This window comes from Chanodichthys erythropterus, chromosome 6 (assembly GCF_024489055.1).
Source record: "Chanodichthys erythropterus isolate Z2021 chromosome 6, ASM2448905v1, whole genome shotgun sequence".
NCBI classification, from domain to species: domain Eukaryota; kingdom Metazoa; phylum Chordata; class Actinopteri; order Cypriniformes; family Xenocyprididae; genus Chanodichthys; species Chanodichthys erythropterus.
The window spans coordinates 10,872,308-10,898,733 of record NC_090226.1 but is presented as its reverse complement, the minus strand read 5'-3'; the positions used below and the strand labels follow the sequence as shown (position 1 = coordinate 10,898,733).

The window sequence follows — 26,426 nt, the reverse complement described above, 5'->3', positions numbered from 1 at the left end:
GACTCCAATAGGCAATTTTGACAGCTCTGCCCACAGAGGCATTTCCCTTAAATTGCGGATGTCAATGTGCAAATAGACATTTCTTCTCAGCTCTTAAGCCAATCAGAAGTGTGTGCTTAGCATTAGTTCATTATCATGCGAATGTGTTCTGTTGCAAAAATAGGGATGTGCTTTTTGCTATTTCCAAAGGCAAATAACTCTGAGGATATGAATTAGGATTTGATTTTGAATATTAAAAAAGTATTCTCAATCTTTCTGTCAAAAATCCCCAGCAAAGTTAACTTTCATCTGGGCAATAAACAGCCAATCATGCAAGGAAGAGACCTTGTACCAACAAACAAGCTTCCTGGAACCTATACTGATTCAGTGGGACTGTCTAACCGTTCAGTATGATGTATGAGACTATAGCTAATATGTAAAGTGCTATTAATCTCTTTTTGTTCTGTCTGGAAAGGTCAGCATTTGCAAAGACAAGTCTGGAGACAGTAGATGTGTCGCATTTGTGAACAGAAGGTTGAATCAAAGACAGTGTTTTGCTCTTAAACAGATATGGCCTCAACCATCTGTCTGTGCATGATTAGATCACAGTTTTTGACTGTGTATTGATATACGGTACATCCACAGCTATGAGATTTGTCCATATTGGTTTTACTAGATTATAACGATTTTACTTTAGGGCAGTCTGTTCATATATATTGCATATGTGATGCAGCTTTATACAGTTTAATTTATTCAGAAATGTCTCTTGCAGAAATGCTTAACTAATCCATTCTCTCCCTGCTTTGCAATACGCTAATAGTGGGTGGTAAAATGTGAAGCATCCAGCTGGGATCCATTAAGACAGAGCTATTATGACCAGATTAATATTAAGGATGAAAAATTTCTGTGCCACTATTATCAACAAACAAAACTGTAAAAATTATTCCTAAACACTCCCCCAGTCTGCCATTGGTCAAACAAACAGACAGTCCCTCCCCAAACAGTGCAAGAGTTGGGTCCCAGTAACAAGTAACAATCCCATTCAATTCCCTTTTTTTCTCCAGAGAGGAACTGATTTTTAATGATAACTTACTGTTAAACGGTGGTATATGCTTTTGTTGAAGGCATCAGCCCACAATATTTCAGTTTATTTTAAAGAAATCATGTTTAACAATGAAATTCCTGGTGGAAAAACTACTTTACCCATGATTTTGCAGAGAAGTCACAGAATCACAACAAGCAAATCTTGCCAAAAGAACATTTTAGCGCCTGCCGCGCTGCTATGAAGCACTGTGAATGACCTAATAAGAGTCAATCACCATATGATCACAAACTAACTCCATATTTTTATATATACCATATGCATATTTTGCAATGCTATATTGTTTCTATATCTCTAATCAACATCTTTAAATCAATAGTTTTATATTTCTCCTTTTTTTAATTTGACATTTGCAACACTATGGGATTGTAGTGCTTGCCCTCATTAAAGTAATTAAATGGTCAAACATACAGAGCAATAGTTCAACAAATTAAAAAATATGTGGCTATGAATTATAAATTTGAAATATATAATTTTAGCAGTATATCATCTTAAAGTCGTCATGAAATCAAAATTGACCCTATTTACTTTGTTAGCGCATATTACTAGTCTTGTGGTGAACAATTAATCAGTGCAAGTTAATACACAGAAAAAAAAAACTTTTTGGTGTGGTAATCTTTAATCAAAATCTGAAAAGTTACTTCCGGTCTGGAATGGCGTTCCTTCTCTGATGACGTCAGTTTGACGGCTTGGGTTGAAAACGCTTAACCACTCCCCTCAAACCGTTAGTCTGCTATGAGCGAGAGATGGAGAGGAGGAGCGCTAAAGTAAAACCCTGCCCTCTGTTCAATATTCCGTTTCACTTGGAAATACGTCACAGCACTGGAGAAAAGTTGTTTGCAACTTCCAGTTCATAGGGACTTTAAAGCTTCCACCAAGAAAAAAAAAAATGCACAAAACAATCAGCCTCTAAGATTTTTTTTCCTTCTATAAATAAGACACATGATTGACGGCAACTGCATTTGTATGAAACGAGCAATCGTTTGAACAAGTCTGCAGTACGATATGCAAGACATGGAAGTATCAGAAGGTTGCACTGATCAGTCAGATATATATCATTTCCATGTACAACAGTGAATACTAATGCATATCTGACCATGTAATGTAGCTGACCAATAAGAAGCAAGTATTCCATAGAGACGTTTAATAAGAAACATATCTATGGCCTTAAGATCACGCAGTTTAAAAGGCTGAACCTTGCAATAAGACAATAGAAGAACAGATTATGAACTCAAACAGTACATCAATGATGAAATATTAGCATATATGCAGAAAACACCAACTTACCCTGTACCAAACGATCTCTCGTAATCTTCCATCTGTCTTGAAGTTGCACTTTAGAGTCACCGTTTCTCCCACAACAACTGGCAGCAAGGGCTCTATTGTTACGGTCAGATATCCTGCAGAGGCAAAGTAAGACATCACTGGAACCATGTACATTTTCTAACATTTAAAAAAAGAGCAGATGGTGATACACAAGATGCAGGTTGAAAAGCATAACATAAACCAGACCACTCCATGATATAATTTATCATATTATTTAGAATTATAACAGAATGAATTGAATTGAAACACTTTTGCTTTTACTTCAAAATAACTAAAGAATGTCTGTCATGCTGAATCTGAAGTCTACAAAAAGAGAATCGCTCAAGAGTCACATTTTATGAATGTAATAAGACTACAAACACCTATGATTATTTTTACAGTCTATGGTATGCACAACTAGACAACAAACAATGAATAACAACACTGAAAAAAATGGTAATATAATAAATAAACTGGTATTCAATCAAGACTGCAGAAGACTACGATTACAGAATTAACCTAAACATATTCATTTATACCACCAAAACTATTTTTTATGGGTGAAATCAGATACAGATTACATTTGCAGGTTACCATATTTTACTGTGTAGAGCAGCTTTTGTTTTTTTGCAGTGCTTTGCTGTAAAAGATCTTTAAATGTGTTCAGTTCTACAGAACCCAAGTTCTGTCATGAAAACTCTCTGAGTGTTTGGCATGGTAATGGGATATGTTTGGTCTTGGCGGAATAGATCTGCTATGCTGCTGTTGCTTTTATTGCTGCTGCTGCTACAGAGCAAGTACGGGACTTGCTACCGCCAATACATACACAACACGCTGCTGTGAGCAAGCAAGACATGCTGCTGCTGTACTATATATCGTACATGAATTACCCGTAGCAGATCTATACATGTGAAGCTGGGGAAGGTGGAGGGTTTCTGAAGCGCGCTGCACTGCTAAGGCAGATGCTACCAATGCATTTGAAGATTGAGCACACACGCTCACTGGCAACCAATACAGCAGGAACCAATCATCTGTGTGCTATAGATAATGACATAATACATGCAGGTTGAGTTATGGACCTATTAGCCTGCACATTTAGTGTTTCATGACAGAACTTTGAATTTATGCTAATTTTTGTAATTAAATAAGAAATCATATTATTTATTCTGTTCAATAATTCAAAGATATGACAAGAAGATATGAAGCAACACAAAACAAAAAGGCCCCAAAACTCTGATTGGCTCTTCAAGTGGATCTGCATTTCCCTAGTATCAATCAGATCAAATAATTAAAAAAAAAAAAGTTTTAAAATTTAATTTAAAAAGTACAATGTGACAAGTTGTTTTTGGAACCTAGAGCCACATTCTTGAACTCAGACCTTCTCAACAGCACATCACACACACTCAGAAGTGTGAAGGAGAGCTTCTTTTGCTCCATTAATTACACTTAAGCCATAGACACTTTGCCATCTGTTTAATTTTGTATCCAAAATCAGCCTGGCTATGGCAGTCCCACTCCACGATTAAACTGATGCTTCAGCTAACTCCTGCTAGCCACAACTATAACAAACAATTAGCCAGCGACTTCATCATGGTATATGGCCGACCTTTTTATGCAGGTTATTTAACCTTATTTATTTTTATTGTCCTAATATGATTTGTAACAAGTTCTGTGCCATTTGAAAAGTTATTCTATGGGAAACAAATTCTTCCTCATGAGACTGTGCACCTAATTCACATATGCAGATCTCTGGATAATTTCTGATCAACCAAATATGTGCTCCCGGTTTAGGGGAGTAAATGAGCGTAATTACAAAGTTGATCACAATTCCGAAACACTGAAAACACATTTATCAAAATGCTTGGGTGCAGACATGAATGACAAATGGAAGAGCTCTCGCCTCTTAAGGATAAAGATGGGAACGTCCTGCTCTAGTGAGCGCTCTCTCTAGCTGCCTAGCAGGTGGCCTGGATCCTACTGACTGCACAGTCTATCCATCTAACCAGTCAATACTCCTCTTACCACGGACAGTGAAAGAGGAGGGAGATACACAACATCAATGTGAGGAAAGTTCAATTGATCATTTTCTTTTACTATATATTTATACCAAATCCTAGTATGCCCCTAATTCATTAATTTCCTATCACAAGAGGGGATGATAACTGCAGATGTTTCATGTTCATCTGGAACATCACTTCATAAGGAGATATCCAATCTTACATGCCAGTGCATGCTGGGAAATTAAGTCCCTCATAGTAGGGGACAAATTAAAATAAAACTCTTTAGCACTTCCTGCCAATCTGCTAATTTACCTTAAAACATTTAATTGAAGACTATAGACTACAGGAGATTTATTGAATATTGATGTGAAATGATAAACATTGGGGTTTTGAAAGCTCCCTAGGGGACTGATTATTACCTGGTGAATTAAATATTGTAATACCCAAATCTGTATTCATTGCCATTTTCAACAGAAAATCTCACAGTTGATATGTTTATGTGATTACAGCCTTGGCGTGCTGTTTTACAATCAAATATCTTTTACATTTACATTGCATTTAGATTCCACCTAATAGTGATATGTCACATTAGATATTACTCTTCAATTCAATAATGCTGTAATAAAATTTCAGGTCCGCAGACAGCAACACACAAGAATTTCCCCATGAATCCACAGTGCTTTTAGACCAACATTGCTTCTAAAACCATTTAATTATTTTGAAACCTCTGAATGAATTATGCATTGCACCCAAAACAACAATTGTTGTCAAGTGCTCAAACAAGTATGTGAGCAGAAATCATTATGCACCAGCGTACTCTAAGAACGTAAAATGAAATGATTCACCGAACCAATTCCGTGCTTTTCAATAATCTGTCCATCTTGAGGTCTCAATTAGCTCTTGTCAGACAAAACAGCTCAATTGCTCACTGCATCGGCCAAGGTCTTATCACTGTGTCTGACTGACAGAATTGACTTGGCAATTCTGTACATTTATCTCAAAGGAAGACAGAGCAGCTCACTCTAAGCCTCAAGGGAAATAAGGGAGCAAGGATAGGAACAAATTCCAGCAGATCTGCGACCTCACTTCGTTTCAAAATTCCCAAACTGTGATGGAGCCTGAACCCCAAGAAATCACTTTCTCCCAAACTTTGCCTTCTAGAAACCGAGTTAGTTCCTGGGTCCTAAAGCAAGCCGTATTGAGCGCAGCTGGACTGCTGAAGACATATGTTGCAAAATACACCATATGTACAAAGGCAGATGGACATTTCTTTTAAATTATGAAGTCTGAGTCCTCTGTCAGAAAGACTCATTCTAAAATGTTACGTTCCAATAGTAAGGTGGCCTGCCAATGCAAAACGTGCAACATTCTCTCTAAGATCTAGCTGCACCTCGATGTGCTTGTTAAAGAATCTTAATTTAATCATCACGCTCGAGGGATCTTTACACCGGAGGAGATTTGAATGGATAAGCCACAAGAGCTACAGGTCATTAAAAGGAGCTGAAGCTCTCAAATAAAATCCCTTCCACTTAGCACCCATACGTCCATAAAGAGCTTTGAAAGTCTGCGAGGCAAGCATATGTTCATACGCGGTATTTTTATTTAAATGTCAAATCATTAATAAAAAAAAAAAAAAAAAAAAGAAAAAGAAAAAAGATACTTAAAGAACTAGACAATTATCACTTAAAAAACAAAGCAATTTGTTCTACCTGAAATAGATTTCTTTGTGTATATACATAGTGTATATATGTGTATGAACAGTATGTTTATATATATATATATATATGTGTATGAACAGTATGTTTATATATATATATATATATATATATATATATATATATATATATATATATATATATATATATATATATATATATATATATATATATATATATATATATATATACATATATATATATACATATATATATATATACATATATATATATATACATATATATATACATATACATATATATATACATATACATATATATATATATACATACATATATATATATATATACATACATATATATATACATATATATATATATACATACATATATATATATATATATACATACATATATATATATATATACATACATATATATATATATATATATATACATATACATATATATATATATATATATATATATATATATATATATATATACATATATATATATATATATATATATATATATATATATATATATATATATATATATATATATATATATATATATATATACATATATATATATATATATATACACACACACTACCGTTCAAAAGTTTGGCATCGGTAAGAATTTTAATATTTTTAAAGGAACACTCCACTTTTTTTGAAAATAGGCTCATTTTCCAACTCCCCTAGAGTTAAACAGTTGAGTTTTACCGTTTTCGAATCCATTCAGCCGATCTCCGGTTCTGGCGGTACCACTTTTAGCATAGCTTAGCATAGTTCATTGAATCTGATTAGACCGTTAGCATTGCGCTTAAAAATGACAAAGGAGTTTTGATATTTTTCCTATTTAAAACTTGACTCTTCTGTAGTTAAATCGTGTACTAAGACCGGCGGAAAATGAAAAGTTGCGATTTTCTAGGCTGATATGGCTAGGAACTATACTCTCATTCAGGCGTAATAATCAAGGAACTTTGCTGCCGTATCATGGCTGCAGCAGGTGCAATGATATTACGCAGCATCTCTCACAAACGTCTCCATGGTTGCAAGGCACGTTCCCTGTGCAAGCAGGGGCTCACGGGTGCTGCGTAATATCATTGCACTGCTGCAGCCATGGAACGGCAGCAAAGTTCCTTGATTATTACGCCTGAATGAGAGTATAGTTCCTAGCCATATCAGCCTAGAAAATCACAACTCTTTATTTTTTTCGTCGGTCTTAGTACACGATTTAACTACAGAAGAGTCAAGTTTTAAATAGGACAAATATCAAAACTCTTTGGTAATTTTTAAGCGCGATGCTAACGGTCTAATCAGATTCAATAAACTATGCTAAGCTATGCTAAAAGTGGTACCGCCAGAACCGGAGATCGGCTGAATGGATTCGAAAACGGTAAAACTCAACTGTTTAACTCTAGGGGAGTTGGAAAATTAGCCTTTTTTCAAAAAAAAGTGGAGTGTTCCTTTAAAAGAAGTTTTATCTGCTCACCAAGATTTGTTTCTTGAGCAGCAAATCAGCATATTAAAATGATTTCTTAAGGATCATGTGACACTGAAGACTGGAGTAATGATGCTGAAAATTCAGCTTTGCCAACACAAGAATAAGTTACATTTTGAAATATTTTTAAATAAAAAAACAGTTATTTTAAATTGTTATAATATTTCACAATATTACTGATTTTACTGTATTTTTAATTAAATAAATGCAGCCTTGGTGAGCAGACGAAACTTCTTTAGAAAACATTAAAAATGTTACCGATCCCAAACTTTTTAACAGTAGTGTATGTATGTATGTATATATATATATATATATATATATATATATATATATATATATATATATATATATATATATATATATATATATATATATATATATATATATATATATATATATGAAGAGTTGGGTTCCAAAACGCGATAAACGCCATTTTCAAAAAAATTTAGTTTCCGCCAAAATCAGTATTGTATCTGGTCGGTATTGAAAAGTCATTTATTAATTTTGCGCAAAATGCGATATCCGTTGTGTTATTCTGTCATGTTTTCTCCCTTTCTTTCCAAAACGCGACAAACGCCAGTCTCCCTTCTCTGCAGAACGCGATATATCCGCTCAACCAATCAAAGCGCACCATTCCATGCACTGTAAACAGTAACGGCGGCGCTCTGAATACACCCCGCATCCTTTATCTACTTTGTACTTTGTGATCAACAAAAACAGAAAAATGAATAATTTCAATGAACATTGCTGAACCTGTGGTGGTTTCTGCGGTGGGGAAGAAACGCAAGCCATCGAAATCATTTACGTGAGGAGATTAAGAAGGCGAGGCACTCGAGTCGGGAGGAGGAAAAATGCCGGCTGTTGCTTGTTTCACGACAGCATCAAACTTCTATCACGCTCCCTAAACTGAACTGTTTATTTTAACCATGCGGTGACGCCAGATACGCCTTGATCGGTAATGACAAACAGAGACATAATTAATTTATAAGATTAATAAGATGACTCGTTGAATTCATTTTGGGAGCGACGAATGAATGTATTTTTAGTCAAATGCATGTACATAAGATTAGTATTGACAAAGTTCAGAGGCTGTCATGTATGTGAATTAACTTACTTTCAATATGAAAAATAACTTTTATATTGATGGATTAATTGCATTTTGAAAAAAAAAAAATCAAAACAAAAAAACGTCTCATGCATTTATTGCATTTTGGGGAAAAAATAATAAATTTTTATAATAAACCTTTGAAAATCAAAATCTAGATTTGAATTTTTAATGTTTTTATAACCAAAAGATGCTATGTGAAAGTTTGAAACAGAAAAGAGTGGTTTTCATTTTGCCAATTTCTTGGTAAAGAAAACACCTTTTTACTCAAATTAATCAAAATGGATTTATAGCGTTTTGGAACCAAACTCTTCATATATATATATACACACACACACACACACACACAGTATATACATATGTATAGATAGATAGATAGATAGATAGGTTGACAGGATTGGTTGATTGAGTGATTGATTGATTGATTGATTGATTGATTGATTGATTGGTTGGTTAATTGAACAGCAATGTATATTTACACACACATACTTGGAACCTTAAACTTGTCCAAAAACCCTGAATTGTGCTCGTGTCTACTTTACAGAATAACTAACTTAACTTCTGCCTGCATTTTGATAGCATCCTTATTAGGGTCAATGCTTAAACAATAGCGATTAAAGAATAAATTACAAGTTGTAAATTGGAACCGGCACTGTACAAAGGACGTTGACATAACATACTTCTTTTGTCCGATCTTTTCTTGCTGCATTGTTAATCGTTCCACGTTTGAAATTCAAATAAGACATAGTTTCCCGCCCGATCACGGTTAGCCGCCTCCTTAGCGTGCAATTGTATATGCTTTTGTGTTTGCATGCTAATTTCGAGGCGAAAAATGGCTATGAGCAGAATGGTGTGATATTGCGTGACTTACTGATACAGAAAGAGCCATGAGCAGGGATTTTAAAATGGCTCATTACATGGACTTGTGCACTTGGGTCTGAGGAGTACATATTTCAAAACCTCCCCCCCAGAAAGGTCCAGGTTTCCTAAGCCTTCAAAAGAACTGACAGTCAAAAAACAATATCTTTTAATGATAGGGCAAACCGCCACAGCGAGAAGCTGAGTGTTTGGAAGGACTCACTGATTCTTCAATAACTGCGCCCATGGGCAAGCGGTCAGGCTCGGCTAAGCCATGAAGTCTCCGCTAGAGCGAGCTTAAGGAAAGACCATGGCCGGATTACCCAATTACATGGAGCAATGATGAGAGGGTTGGCCCAGAAGTTCACTTCAGTATTGATGTAGCTGTTAAACACACAGGCAGTTCTATTTCTACTTCGCTGCTACATGTTACATCATGCCTACGAGTCAACTGTAATTGAATCAACCTCATAACACCTTGTAGCAGAAACACCATCCGTCATTTTTCTGCTGGAGACTAATAGTCAGGAATTCCCTCTGATATGATTTGTCTTCATATTCATTGAAAACGTAATGAAAATATTAATGAGGTTGATAGGAAGGACAGCTAAACAAGGGCGTTCATGATAACTCAGGGTAGAGTATTGTTTACAGCCAAATAAAGGAAACATTCAGCGTTTAGCCCATGGCCTCATTGGAATTCTGTAAGGTAAAGCTAAATGATTTAAATCCAAACTATTCTTGGCACATACCTCCATCTAAATCCCTTTCAAGCCGTCTCCATATCACCTAGGAGGGCATACGTTCACACCTGCTCTGGACTGTTGGGAAATTAGCTCAATCCGGTGAACCTCTGACAGATGACACATCTTGTATCCCGTCACACCTGGGTCTCCCCAATGCTCAATCCTTCTGATGTCAACAAACTGTAAGCATCATGCCCTAACCAGCATAAACTCACATCACATAAATGTCTGCTGCCAATCCGGGTATGGCCTGTTAAGTTGAGGGACGGACACAACAATCAGAATGTAAATAGACCTAAGCAGGTAAAATGGAATCAGCTAATGTAACTTACATGAATTTCATCATTATGAATGTTAGAAATTGCTTCATTTTTGCTTAATTTGCTTTAATTTTGCTAATTTCCTGACCAATCATTTGTGTTAAGCCATTTTGGACTTGGCTCTTTTATTTTTATTATTTTATTACTATTTTATTTTATTTATTATTCTCCCCCCCAAGAGTGTGTATCTATCTATAGACAAACAAAAACATAAATATACGTAAGAGTATAGTACATATATTTGTTTTTCAGCATATTAATCAACAAACATGGGCTAAAACTTGATTTCATGGATCTTTAATTTCAAGAACACTCAAGCTCATAAAAGGATGGACAAGAGTGGGAATGACAATGCACTGCTGCTGGCAGCTTATTAGCACCTGATGCTAATTATGTCTGTCACCACTACCATAAATTCAGCATTAAGTCTCTCCTTTGCAAAGGTCCAGTCGTCCCTGGTGCATGCACAAGGTGTCCTTGAGGTCTAAGTATAAGACGATGACGACGTCCCAGTGCCTCTGGACGCGCCGCCCTCCTGTATAACCAGACCTTCACTTCTTTTGGCTCAATAAGGACACCATGCCTCCTATTTTATAACACTTCTGCCACAACATTTTCTGCCTTTTAATTTGCACTTTAAAAAAAAAAAAAAAAGATCCCGTCAACATCAATCTAACAGTGTCCACCTCCTCAGAACACATTGAAAACTTCTTTAGACAGAATCTTTCAGAAGATTCTGATGCCAGTCCCAATAGTCTCACATAGTCAGATTTTGATTAGCAATGAGTCACTCCACAGCTTATTCTGCCCAAGAACCGCCCACTTAGCCAGGAAGAGACCATCTGAACAACATTTAAAGCAGCCAACCACATTTCATTTTATGTTTATGTGGCATTTATGACTTTGTTGCAAACTTATAACAACCTGTTCACGGTGACAACTTTTTTGACTCTATTTATATTCTCTATATATTAATGTATTAAAAAATGTAATTAATAATGCACTTCATACATACAATGATTTGCACACATCTATAACAAGCATGTTTTTCCTTTTCTGTATTAATGTTATTAAATGTCAGGGTGTTAAAATTGTCCTGCCATCATTATGGAGAGAAAAAATATCTTATTTTTAAAAAAGTATTCTTCTTCTTATTTTATTTCTCAAAAAAAGAAAATATTTCAATATTTGAAAAAAGCACTTTTGTCTGATAAATCAAAGTCATGTTCTCCAGCCAACATGCAGAAGCATGAATTGGGGGAAATGATATCACAGAGAGGTCCCCTCATGAATGTGTGACAAATTAAACAAGTATGCACTGAACAGCAGGCGAAACTTGTGTGGAAAGAGTTTCACTTTAATGTGATCGGATTTCTGTGGACAACAAAAACAGATGCATTTCGCCTTCAGATATCACAGCTTCTTGTGGAGAACAGGAAGAGGGGGTTTATCAACACAGAGTGATCACCTCAATCAAAGGAACTCTTTTGTTCTCCCTCATTCTTATCCACAAATGTGGATTTTTGTGTCATTTTTGGACTATATGTGTTCGGCACAATCCCTAGGTTAATCGGGAATTGGTTTAATCAAATATGCAAAGGAAAAACATTTAAGTAACTGCTAACTGTGAATGAAAATCTATGCAAATAACCCTCTCACCAGAGGGGAACCATGCTGTGACCACCAACGACAACAGCCGCCAATCACAACGCTGGATCGGAAAGGCTCCAATTTGCAAATACTGTCCTTCTCAGAAAGGTTAAAAATGTTCTCTTTGTAAAAAAAAAAAAAAGGAGTAACTCTGGAACTAAGTTGTTGTGTGTAACTCTGAAGCTCTTAAAGAGAAAAAAAAAAAGTTCTTCAAGAAATGAATTTTGGGGAGTTTGGAAACAGCAACAGCAACAGCAACAACAACCAAGCATGTGCCTTCCAATTTTCAGGACCTTCTGCACCAAATTCAGAACCTTCTGTTCAGAGATCCTCCGTCTGCATCTTCCAGATTATCCGGATCTTCTGCACAGACTTCAAAACATTCACCTTTAAGGCCCCTTTCCTCTGCGTGGTCCAGAAAAGAACCTTGTGCTCCAGGAGCTTAGCGTTTTCAGTCTTCAAGGCTGTTTAAATGGAATTCAGCTCCTTTTTTACCAGTGCAACGCGGGCAAGCACAACCAGTGGAAGACGTCGCTGCTCGGACTCATCCCATGACAAAGCAGAACGTAAATATCACTTGACCAAACCTCTTTCCAGAGACCTTGCATTAGTGTGTATTGTCAGTTTATGATTTTATAATAAGCATTAGATTCAGCAGATGTCAGTTGATAAATAATCAGTCAGTTTATGTGTTGAATTATAAGGTTTTTCAACTTATTAGTTCATAAAAGGGGGGAGGGGAGGGGAGGGGAGGGGAGGGAAGGGAAGGGAAGGGAAGGGAAGGGAAGGGAAGGGAAGGGAAGGGAAGGGAAGGGAAGGGAAGGGAAGGGACAGGGTGGTCTGTAGGCATCCCATCTGAGGTTATAGGAAGCCTTCATAATTCACAAAGGCTGAACATATCTAATAGAGCTGGACTACTATGCCTGCTCATGTGTTGAGCTGAGCTTTAACCGAGCTTAAATCCACTGAATAGGCTTCCAGTACATTCCGTTACTCTGGCTCGTTGCAGTGTTGTATTGATCCGCCCTGTGGCATAAGCCTTTGCCCAGAGGAAGTCCGACAGACCTGTTTATAGCCTGCATACTCTCCATCTGTTCAACCACCACATATATCGGTGACTCTGCCAGGCCGGATATTACTGCTAAATGTCAGTGAGACATCTCCACTGTGCTCCTAACATTTATTAATGCAGTTCCTTTGCCGCCTGGTATGTCACTGTTAAAACGGTGCCTTAAGTGTCTGGAAAGATAGAACGTTGGGCTGACATGAAGCTGCTGCAATGTCTCATAAAAAACACATCACCAACTACTGAGTAACAAATGAATAAAAAAAAACCCCAGCACTGCTCATGGATTGCTTCAGGAAGCAGTTGTGATCTGAAGAGACGGCTAAGTATAGCACGGACTACTTAGCAAAATGCTGAGTGTACAAGTGCTAAAATCATTCTGAAATGAACCAGAACCAAGACGATCATTGAAAAAATAAAAAATAAATAAAAATGTTGAGGCTGGCGAACATGCTGCAGTAATTGGCTCATATTAACTGATTGTAGAAGCAAGCATGGCCTCTTCCGCATCTCAATCCATCAGTCTCACCATTAAAATAACATCTAATGAGAGTTTGCAAAGCGCCCTTTCTGCCATTAATAACAGTAATCTGCCAAAGCCACAACAAGAAATCTAAACACAACTCCGAGATGGACCGGGCTGGACTGTGCACTGTGTAATTCTTTGGTTTGATTAATGGTAATGGCTTTCCCAGGCATCAATGGCGAAGCAAATGTCTCCAGGAAGAGAGGAATGGCCGACTTTGTTGTCTACAAGCGTTCCTTTCTACTTTATCATAAGTGGGATAAACAGCTCGCTGATTTGTGGTGTCAGAGACATTTTTAAGCATTTTCATGGAACCTCGCAGGAGAAAATAGGATGGAACAAAGCAGCCCTGTTGTTCCTCAGGGAAAAAAAGGGAGTAGATGAAATGTGTGTGTTTATGCTGAGAAAGCATCTCTGGAACAAAGCCTTGAGACACATTAAGCAGCAAGGCCACATGGTGCTTAAAGCTCAGACATATTGTTCTAGAGGAGATTTAGAGATGCTCCTTGTTCCTCAATGTACTTTAGAAGAAGGCGCTCTGGTGAACTTGCATTTTAAATCTAATTCAAGAAACGTTGTCCTGTTGGGCCAACAAACTGTTGTGAGAGAGAAGAAAAGGAAGAATAGCCACCTCAAGCATATGATATTTCACAATATTAGTGTTTTTAGTGTATTTTTGACCAAATAAATGCAGCCTTGGTGAGCATTCAAAAACATGAGGGAAAAAAAAAAAAAAAAAAAAAAGAAGCACCTTCCAAAAATGGTTCCAAACTTTGACTCATAGGCTAATGTATAAATTATATAATAATACATTATAAAATGTGACTTAATATAAATGTATAATTTAATAATAAACTTATAAATATACAATATGTTTATTAGACCTGCAATTCATTAAAAGTCTTTGGGATGTGCTGGAGTAGATTTACAGAGTGCTTGACTCTTGCGTTGTCAATACAAGATCTTGACCAAAAATGTACCTCTTGATGGATTTCCAACTACAATGCAAGAGTCAAACATATAAAATGCAAGAAACATAATAAATTACAGCAATAATTATCCAGTCATAGGCTATTTGCCTATTTAAATCCAAACAGCGACTTTTTTTATTTCACAAAGAGAGAGAGAGAGAGAGAGAGAGAGAGAGAGAGAGAGAGAGAAACCCTACTGTTGGCAACAATCATGGACCAATCAAAGAAAAAACTTTTAAAAGCAAATGAAACAATCTGCATGTTCAATGGCAAAATCTGTCAAAATGTAGATTGAGCCATTTTAACACTGAGAGTCCCTCTTCAGCCTCCATACCTAATTCAAGAATAGGAGATAATTTGTCTCACTAGGCAATTAAAGCCCTTCAAAAGAGCAGCAGCAGATACTGTAAATATTCCTTGATTGCCTCTTGTTCTGTTGCCATTTTGGCAACTGGAGGGAAGAGCTAAAAAAGAAAACTCCAACTCCATAAACACACACCTTTCAGCAGTATGAGCAAACAACAGGCAAAGGAGATCTTAATTACCCTAAGAGTTACTTCAGCAAACTTTGCAGAGACGATTGGTATTTTTCCCTTATTAGGAAACAATGGGTATTTTTCTACAATGATTCAAGAGACCAGCAATTATGCACAATGCATTCCAGAATAATTAAGTGATTACAGTCGCCTAATAAATGAAAAGCCCTTAAATCAAGATTGGTAATGAAGATAACCACCATAGTTGTGATTTTATATAAATTTAGCCATTAAAATTCAAGATTATAAATGTGCACCTGAGTAACCGTTATTTATCTAAGGTTATTACCAATTAAAAATCAATTAATCATATCAGTGATTGACATTAATTAGTTCCTTAAATGTTTCAGCTTTTCTGTTCTTGTCATGCTGATTGCATAATGTGCATTATTATAGGTTGCCTGTATAATGGCGTTCTGTATGTAACACAACAAGCCAAACAAACTAAAACAAACCAAAGCTTTACTTCTGAAATACATCAGATTTCAGATGCCCACACAATTTACATATTATTGCACTTCAGATTGAGCAGCAGCCAAATAGAGACCCAGAACTAAAATGTGCAATCAATGCAATCATGCCAAGCACCATTTAGGCATAGAGAATAGCTGTTTCCTTGCCACAATTAACAAACGTTTGAGAAAATTCTTGGTTTTTTTTTAGTTTTTATTTTTATTTTTTTATATAAATATTGTGATGCCGACTCCTCCAAATATGATATTGTGTCCAAGACAATTCCACTTTTTAAAGTTAAGCTCTTTTGTGGCACAATGTTGATTACCACAGAACATATTTTTCGAGTTTTTGATAAAAGCAAAATGGTTACAGTAACACATTGAAGTGCAAAGGCAGTAAAAATTAAAATAAAAGAAACAAAACGTAAACATTACATCTGTTTGTAATATAATATAATATAATATAATATAATATAATATAACTATTCATAACTAATAAATCTCAGCTCAAAATAATAATAATAATAATAATAATAATTCAGAGGTATATTTTTAAAATTATTTTCTGAAATAATCAACATTTTGCCAAAAAAAAAGAGCTGTCAACAGAGCTTGTATCGAACCCGAAACATTCCTTTAAGATAATCTCAAATTTTAGGCAAAGCAGCAAAACCGACTGTTAATAGCACCTTAATGGCCAATGGAGCCAGGAGCTTGGGCCGCATGTGTTGAATAAGCTTTAATATCCAAAGGTTTAGGAAAAAGTGAGTGGGAACTGTGAGCATTACAAGCAGATTTGTGAATGATGAACGTGGATGGCAGCTGATTTATGCCTCTTAAAAAGATGATCTGCCTTCTGGAGCTGGGACTGGGTTTGTCATGAAGTTGCTTTGAGATGATGCATGTTCAATCAGAATGATTTACTGTTTAATGACACGCTCGAGCCCAGAGAGTGTTAGGCTTAGGGATGCATGACACATCTCTAATCTACCTCCTCCCTATGCACGACAGAAAAGACAGCAATCAGGAACCCATATCAGCTGCTTCAAGACTCAAGGGTTTTAATTGCTGTGGGCTGTCGACATTATCTCTCCTACTCTGCGATTGGAGTGCTGAGTCTGATGGAGGGGGTGGGGGGTTACCAGCCAAGTGTGACCAGATGCCCTGGTCCCGAAGAACCTACTGCAGCTGGCCTGGATTAGGTTTATAACTACAACTGATTTCTGGATCAGTGCAACTTTTGTCAAAGTAAACAATAAGCTATTATGAATAATTTTCTTCTCCTTCACCCCTCAATCATCAAAAAACAGATGGAAGCATGAAAATCGGCCGTGAATTACTAATAACAGCACCTTTAACAATTTTATTCACATACAAAACCCCAGATTGCTCATAGTAAACCATATTATGGAAGGTTAGCATGTTAGATAGGACTTAAGTTGTACAATGCTCTGCGTAAATGAGTACACCCCCTTTGAAAAGTAACATTTTAAACAATATCTCAAATGAACACAAAAACACTTTCCAAAATGTTAATAAGACTAAGTTTTATATAACATCTGTTCAACTTATAACATGAAAGTAAAGTTAATAAAATAACTTGGAGAACAAAATTTTCAGTTTTACTCAAATTAGGGTGATGCAAAAATGAGTACACCCCACTGAAAGTCTAAATTTTAGACTACAAATGTCTAATTTAACAAAAATTCTATGACAGGTGAGTCTAATTACTCGTTACACAGGTGTCCTGCAGACATTTGACTATAAAAGGGTGTTAAAACCCCTTCCCATTTCATGCTGTCAGCAATGGCAGAAATTTCACATGATCTGAGAAGGAAAATAACTTCTTTACAACCAGAAAGGTGAAGGCTACAAGAAAATCAGCAAAGCTTTACTTATCAGTCAGAAAACTGTAGCAAAAGTGGTACAAAAATTTTAAAAAGATGGAACTGCAATCATCTCACAGAGACGTCCAGGTCGTCCACAGAAGTTAACACCTCGACAGGAGCGTCTTCTGTTGAGAAGGGTTGAAGAAAATCGGCATGCAAGTTCACTGCAGTTATCTAAAGAAGTAGAAAGCCAAACTAGGGTGACTATTTCCCGTGGCACAATACGGTGTGCACTGCAGAGGAATGGTATGCATGGGTGCCGTCCATGAAAGAAGCCTTTCCTAAAGCCCATGCATAATAAAGCCCGCCAAGAGTTTGCCAGGGCCCATCCTGACAAAGATGAAGACTACTGGGACTCTATACTCTGGAGTGATGAGACCAAGATAAATGTTTTTGGAACTGATGGCTTCAAAACTGTATGGCATCGCAAAGGTGAGGAATACAAAGAAAAATCCATGGTGCCTACAGTGAAACATGGCAGTGGCAGTGTCCTAATGTGGGGCTGCATGAGTGCTGCTGGTGTCGGGGAGCTGCATTTCATTGATGGCATCATGAATTCACAGATGTACTGCTCTATACCGAAAGAGAAGATGCTACCATCACTCCGTGCCCTTGGTCATCGTGCACTTTTCCAACATGACAATGATCCTAAACACTCATCTAAGGCCACTATTGAATTTCTGAAGTAGAACAGGGTGAAAGTGATTCAGTGGCTGCTGATCTGAACCCAACTGAACACCTATGGGGAATTCTGAAGAGACAAGTTGAGCATCACTCTCCATCCAGCATCCAGTCTCTAAAAGAGCTCATTCTTGAAGAATGGAAAAAGATAGATGTTGCAAATGTCGCTTGGTGCTGTCATTAAAAATCATGGAGGCCATACAAAGTCCTATATGTAGTAGTTTTTGTTGTGGGGTGTACTCAATTTTGCATCTCCCTAATTTGAGTAAAACTGAAAAATGTGTAATCTAAGTTAAATTATTAACCTTACATTCATGTTATACTGTAAGTTAAACAGATGTTATATTAAACTTAGTCTTGTCAACATTTTGGAAATTGTTTTTGTGTTCACTGAGATATTGTTTAAAATGTTACTTTTCAAAGGGGGTGTACTCATTTACGCTGAGCACTGTATATATTCACATGCAAATGTATTTATTGTTAGTAGTTTACCACGCAGGGAAGACCAGGAAGATTGAACACTCTTGTGACAACATGCCCAATAGCAGGCAAATTTATTAAATCATTGGTTTGGCCAACAGATTTTTTAAAGTAATTAATGAACTAAATAAAAAAATCACACAATAAATGCGACAACATGCTCTAATAAAAATGTTACCCTTACCCCAACCTGACCTTTTTGAAAGATTCCCTTGTCCTAAGTACACAGATCAGCCTTTCAGGGTTAATTCACTGCTGGCAAAAAGGGCTTTGAATAAAACTTGGTTGCCTATACAGTAGAATTTGTTTTTCTTTTGCCATTTAAGTAGGTAAACTTCAACATCTACGGCCATTCCCACCAGTCTGCTATGGCTACACTTACCAGAGTCAAATACCGCCTTGCTTTGGTAGGAAATCCTTATTAGCAAACTTTTATTCAAAATGGTGTCAGACTGTATTGTTTTCCGGTGCATTGTAGGAAGCGGCTAAAGCCTGCAAAGAATCATAAATATGTAGACAACACAGACGGACAAATAAATGTGAATTTCTTGTTCAAGGTAACAGAGATTGAGTAAACATTGGTGATTTACATATACTACCGACATTGTAACAATACAAATCGGGCTGAAAATCAGCAAAGTTAGTTACAGCGAAGTTGCCAGTGTGACAACTAGCCTCACTATCTTCTCTATATAATACAGCCATGAAATATTATGTTAAAGGGCACCTATTATGCCCCTTTTTACAAGATGTAATATTGGTCTTGGGTGTCCCCAGAATGTATTTGTGAAGTTTCAGCACAAAATACCCCACAGTTAATTTATTATAACCATTTGAAAATGTCATTTTTGGGGCCTGTTTTAAAAAGAGCTGTTTTTGTGTGTACCACCTTAAAGGAGGATGGTTGACAGATCACCGACGGCGGGGTCTATGCCAAAACAAGATTGTCAATCAAACCACGTGGGTGGGGCTTAGCACAATTCTACGTCACAGTGAGAGCAATCTTAGAACAGGGCGTTCTGAGACAGTGCTTATGAATTATTGAGATTGTAAAAAAACCACTGGGTGGATTTTTCTCATTCTAGGGTGGTTTTGCTCACACACTGCCAACACACATTTATGGTCAAACACCATGTAAAAGTGAGTTTTGCATAATAGGTGCCCTTTAATGTAAATGTCTGCAGATTCCCAGTCAAACCACCATTTGCTTTCTTCATTGCTCTGCAATTTTGCAAGGTGACTCCAAACACAAGAGATAAAACATACAAAGTTATCAACATTAGCAGAGCAACATGCACAAAGTGCAAACAGAAAAATTTATTTTATATATTATACAATAGTAGAGAATGGCTTTCAGACAAATGTGGTAAGCAGCTCTAATGATAAATATTTAAACGGTAAACAATCTGGGTTTACTATACTCGTTGTGGTCTGTCATTTGTGGTCTTTCTCTTTTCCCTCCTCCTCTCCATCTCCCTTACTTATCCCATAAATCAATCCGTCTTTCTGTTTTTGGCATAAGTCACAGACACAGGGAGGTTTTGGAGTCTGTTATTCCCAGTCAGATAAACAACCTAATGCAAACACGCAGTAAGTCCGAGAAAACAGTTCTACTTCTGTGTTCCAGATTCTGTCTTTTTTTATTCCTTGCAAAATGCAAGACGTAAATATGCTGAGCTCTGCCAAGGTCCTAAAAAGGGGCAGTCAGCATGTTTGTACGCTGTTAATTTAAAGTTAGAACGCTCAAGTGACATGCAAACAGTAATGCCCTTGCATTTATTATGGCTCAGGAACTGTTCACAAACTGTTCGGCACAAGGCCAGTTTCTCGTTTGATTTGTTCAATATTCAGCTTACAATATCTTTAAATTACAGCAAAAATTCTTTGAATTTGAAAGCCTGCAGGCGAAACAATCACTGGCAACAGAACTTAACAAGATAACATTTAACCTAACTTTGAATGTGGCCTTGAGCTCTCATCACTGGTCATGAGTTATACAGCTTAGTTAAAATCAGGACTTTAGGGAATTAAACAGCTGTTTCAGGCTATATTTGAACAGGATTTATCTTGTGTATGGATTTCTGGATGACCTACAAATTTCGGTTCAGACAACAAACCTGTACTGCCCATCAATACATGCCTTAAAGACAAATCAAAACCATGATTTCAGTTAAAAGTGAACCGCAAAAAAGAAGAAAAAAAAAATGCATAAAATGTTAACAAGTACTGTATATGTATATAAGTGTACTTTATTACCAGACATTTTTATGACATATACAAGTCAGGTCAAAACTCAACAACTCCAGATCTGCAAATTCTTACAATATCCACACTGCCATTATATTAAAACTGTTGTGAAATGCGTTTGACATTTCTGCATTCCATCAAAAACAGACATAAAGACATTTTTAGAGAACCCATCTGTGAGAGGAGATGGCATTTGCATGTGCATCATGCATGCAGCCTACACAGTGTGAATTGATTTATAGGTTATGCAATTATGATCACATAATCGATGGAAATGAAGCAAAATCCACTCTCATTTCCCTGTGGATTGTGATGATACAGGCTCCTCAACATCAACTTTGATGGATCATCTGTATTCATTAACACACATTCATGCCTGTATTCATGAAAACTGAGCCCTGTTTTTGGAAGCCATGCCAGTGCACAGCAAAAAGAGACATGCACACACACAAACAAATGCAGATAATCTTGGAGTAAACTGTTATCACTGATTTCACTGATTTTGGACTGTTTCAACTAAAATAACAAATATTCATTTTTAGTCTTATTTTAGTTTTAAATTTTAGGTCTGTGATGTACTTTAGTCAAAAACCTTTTCAATAATTAATCTCAATTAGTGTAACAGTTACTTTAACAGATTGATTTATACTAATCTTAAAATGGAAAGCAAGGACTTGAATCAGAGAATTTTCATTCTGATTCATTTAAACAAACTATCCGAATAAACTGGTACACTAGAATGAATCTGACTATTTAAGTTTAAGAGAAACATGGCTGATTATTGGTCTCTCAGCTGTGATGTGCAAGCAAATTGTCATGATAAACACCAATCTAAAGTTTTGTTATTTCAAAGCACCGCAGCTCATATAACCATAGAACCAACCGATCAGCTTCGCCCTTTCCGTAACAACGTTGAAAGCTCAGACAAACAGCTGTACAGGGCGGATTTTTATTTCTTCTCTCCATAAATATTTAGTAGTAAAGCTAATGCAAGGGCTAGAAATCAATTAATCCTTTGCTGATACTTCATACTACCTCAAGAGAGCACAGATCATGGTTGCATAGCAACGGCGGACGCCACGGTAGTAAAAGCTCTTTGGAAAGACGAAAGCTGCGTGGTTTTAGACGCGACATGTGAACGGCCCCAATACTTTTTGAAGTAAGAGAATTTGGGTCGCGAGGACTGGAATTGAGAACCACTGTAACGATTAGATTGATCTGTGCCTGCGTTTGTTAATGTGCAGGTTTGATGTAATCAATTAATTTACTTCTTAAGGACATTTAATTGCTTGACGGTATAATAACATAATGGCATAAATGACATAATGAATGACATTTAAAAATACAAATGTAGGCCTATATATAATACGTACACAGGTAATAAATGCAATATGAAAAGAGTCTGCCAAGTTGTGACTGAATTCCTGCAAAAGGACTGCTCACCACAGTTGGCTGCAGCTCTTACTGATAGTGTCCTGAATATGATTATCAAATTTATACTTTATGGTACACTACTGAATGCCGAAGTTGCAAGTTAAAATGAAATGTTCTTTCCTCCCCCCAAAAAAGGGTTCATTTCTGTTAGAAATTAGTCGTTTAGATTAACCGATTATTCGATAAATTAGTCGATTTCATTTACCTCACACACACACATGCGACACTCGCTGTGTTTTCATCCTCTGCCGCCTCACTATATGAGAAAATGAATGCATGAAATTCATCTCCAGAGCCGCTCTGAAAGTCACTTCATCAGCATTTAACCGCTTCGTTTGAGAGAACTATCGTCATAAACACAGAGAAACTCAGAGAAGCTCTAAGCAACCCGTCAAAATAAAAGTTCGATTTAACTTGACAGAAACATATTAGTGTTGTACAGTATAATTTAGATACATTTTGTTAATAATAAATAATTAAAAATATATATTTTAAGGAATAATCTCAGTTTTTCCTCCATGTTTTAACAGTAAAGCTCTTTAAACAGTAAAGAAATGCTTTTTGATTATTAAAATGTAATTAAACCATTAAAATGGAATCCAGAAAAGTTAAAACAGAAAACAGGATTTGGTAAAAAATAAAACAGAATTTGATGGGAAAGAATAAAACATAGACCATAGTGCAGGGGTTTTCAACCCTGGTCCTTGAGGGCCACTGTCCTGCAGTTTAGCTCCAACCTTGATCAAACTCAGGTTGAGAAAGCCTGCCAAAGGGTCATGTAAATTTTTGTTAAACTTTTAATAAATTGTTGGTAAATTGGATAAGTTTCATTATTTCAATTAATAAAACAATTAATAAGTAATTTAACCATTAAAATGGGAGTACAAAAAAAAAAAAAAAAAACTGAAAAAACTGAAAAAAACCTGAAAAAAAACAGAATCCAGTAAAATTTAAATGGAAAAAATTGGAATTTGGGAAAAAATAAAACTGGCCAAATAAACTGCTTAGTGTTGGAAAAGGAATCTCAGTACTGGGGAAACTAGGGAACTACTTTCAAGTATATTGGAATAGCAGTGACTCAAAATTGTTACACAATTTTTCCTCGTTCATTTGTTTCAATCAAACCAAGAAGGAAATCCAAAAGCTCTCAAAAGAAACCCTGACAAAGATTAAATAGCACTGTGGCTAGCAAATAGATATTTCAATCTGTTTTAATAAGGTAAACACAACCTTTGCTGCCAGCTAAATCGGACTACCGTCCGGGTGGAAGGCCCTTGTAGCAGATCGAGGCAGTTGTTTGACTAACCCCTATGATCAATCATGGTTTGTATGTTTAATCAGGAAACCCCAGCATCGCTGCAGGTCACATGAGCAACGCTGGCCGATACGGAAGGAGACAAGGATGGAATGGAGAAGTGGCTGCTTCACTGTCAATCAAGAGAGAGTTTCAAGTGAATCCGAGAGTATAAATAGTAGAGTCCATCTATCAAAGTCAAACAAGCGCTTCTCTGTTCTTGGCCTTATGGAGTGAGCCTCTCTAGTGAGTGGTCCTTTGCATTGTCGTCTCTATCCACAGCCTCTTGTCTCTGTCAAGTGTTCCACAAAATAAAATGTCCCCCTCATCACAGTATAAAGACAGAAACATAGATGACTGAAGTCACACCCCAGGCATGTAAACCTCACTCACATGATAAACCTTCAGACATACAGTATTAAACAACCTTCCACATACAGTATTGGAACTGTGGCATAACAGTTAGCATAATCGCGACATGTGGAACCAAAACCCGATCCTATTCTGCAGGGAAGGGTTTCAAAATGTCATTTAATACAGTAGCTTAAACAAGCTTTTTATATCAGAGCTCAGGCTCAGCCATTCTAGGCTCATTAGAAAAAAATTTGCCTCTACCTACATTTTCGCAAAACTCCAAAAATGTACCTCCATTTCACTGCAGTTGAAATGAATGCTAGTGGCAGTAAAACACCACTAACTTTTACACAAATGATGGTTACAGGGCAGAAAATCGATTAATAAAGACTTATTTTCATGCAGTTCCTCAAAACACTTTTACCATAGTGCATGATTCTAAACTAATATTTTGATGTTTGCATAAGTGTGGCTTTTCTGATGTAGTAAACTTGCTCATAGCTCACCTTGTACAGCATTGGAATTGCGATGCGGAGTGCTTGGGTATGAGTCCCGTGACACACAAGACACGATGGAAGAGCTCAAAAACTTGTAAAAGCAAGCTAAAATGTCACGGTTGCAAATGCTTTTTGCCCCTTACATTTGCTTTTTTAACACTATTGGTAGGTGGTATGTTCATTTCAAATGTTCAAACCATAGGGTGTGTCTCAATCAGTTCCCTAGCTCCCCAGCTCGTGAATCAGTATATCGTGTACACGAATTCGGGCACTGGTAAGGACAGTAAAAGATGCTGGTTCACTACACATTGGGACACTTATGACTCTATTTCCGGCGACTTGACAATGTCCTCATTGTACAACATCACTATTGGTATTTATGAACAATAACAGAGCTGATTTTTTCTGACATTACTTGTAATGTTATTTAAACTACATTATGATTAATTATTTGCTTGTTACTTATATGTGCAACATTTCAGCCGTGAATAAATTATAAGTGTTAGCTAGATTATGTTCATTACCTGTCTAGCGATGTATGTTTATGCTGAAATATAATAAATAATAATAATAACGGTTTGTATTTTTAAAAACATTTATCGCGTATCGTTATGTGTAGTGAGTTGGCTCACGTGATTCAAGTTTCGCGCTTCAGAACTTCCGATAAGGGAGCATAGTGAGCATCGATGTTCCCTGGTTTTCACGGTGCATTGTGGGACTTTTCAGGGAGCGAACGTTTCAGTGCCCTGGAAGGATTCTGCGAATGAGACAGCCCTTAAAATGGCCGACTCCCTGGTCAGTGCCCTGACTACTGAACTAGGGAGCTGATTGAGACACAGGGATAGACTGTAAAAAAAGATGGATGACGCGACGCCACTTCCTTCCATAGTATTGAACTGAAGCCAAAATGGGCCGATGAATGGGCGCTGACACGTTACGCAATACGTCAAAAAAAAAAGTTTGGAGCCTGGGCATGCGCAGAAGGAATCGTCAGTGGAGCCCGGAGGTGGAGTCGCTGTATCAAACTTGCGCCCAGACGACTGCGTCAACATTCATGTATTTTAAATAGACTATAAAAATTATATAGAATTTAAAATTCTATCCATTAAAATAATAGGCTATTCTGTTTCTAGAGCAATAATATTTTTGAAACAGCAAATTCAGTAGACAAAATCAATATAATATGCCACTAGAAACAACACTAAATCGTCAGAAACGGTCCTGTCATTTAAAAACAAGTTCAACTAACGTTAGGAGATCGATTGCTGTAATTAGAGTAGGCTATCAGTTTTGTCCTGCTAATTATTATTTTATACCCATAAAAATAATAAATAACTGCCAGATAACGATCACCTGCTTTTCCCCCGACATGGTTAACATTAGGTGTGTTATCTTAACTAATAACATTTAATAATTAGCTTATAACACCCATATTTAATGTTACAGAAAAAGGTTCAGTGATCCGTAGATCCTGTAGGTCGGTTAGGACAGTTTACTAGTGAACAGCTCATTTTGTTGGTGTTAAATAACAAAGAAATCGAAAATTAATAGTTAGTTAATACATCTTCAATCTCCCCTCGAAGCTCCGACAGTCCTCAGACAAGCTGTCAATCAACTTCGAATCATGACGACACGCCCCGTTTTTATAGCATCAAATTGCTAGCTAAAATCTAAATCATCACAAAAACTAACAATTGAATATATATCAGCTACCTTAAATGACCAAAATCATCTTTCAGAAAG

At 36.5% G+C, this 26,426-nt stretch overlaps 1 protein-coding gene across 6 annotated transcripts in view; it reads right to left on the bottom strand.

The window, feature by feature from the left end:
- igsf21a (immunoglobin superfamily, member 21a) overlaps positions 1 to 26,426 on the bottom strand; it is a 258,609-nt gene that overhangs the window by 141,859 nt on the left and 90,324 nt on the right. For all 6 annotated transcript variants that reach the window (XM_067387240.1, XM_067387239.1, XM_067387237.1 and 3 more), the window contains exon 2: positions 2,369 to 2,481. In XM_067387240.1, the coding sequence (XP_067243341.1) occupies positions 2,369 to 2,481 (113 nt within the window). The remainder of the gene's footprint in view (positions 1 to 2,368; positions 2,482 to 26,426) is intronic.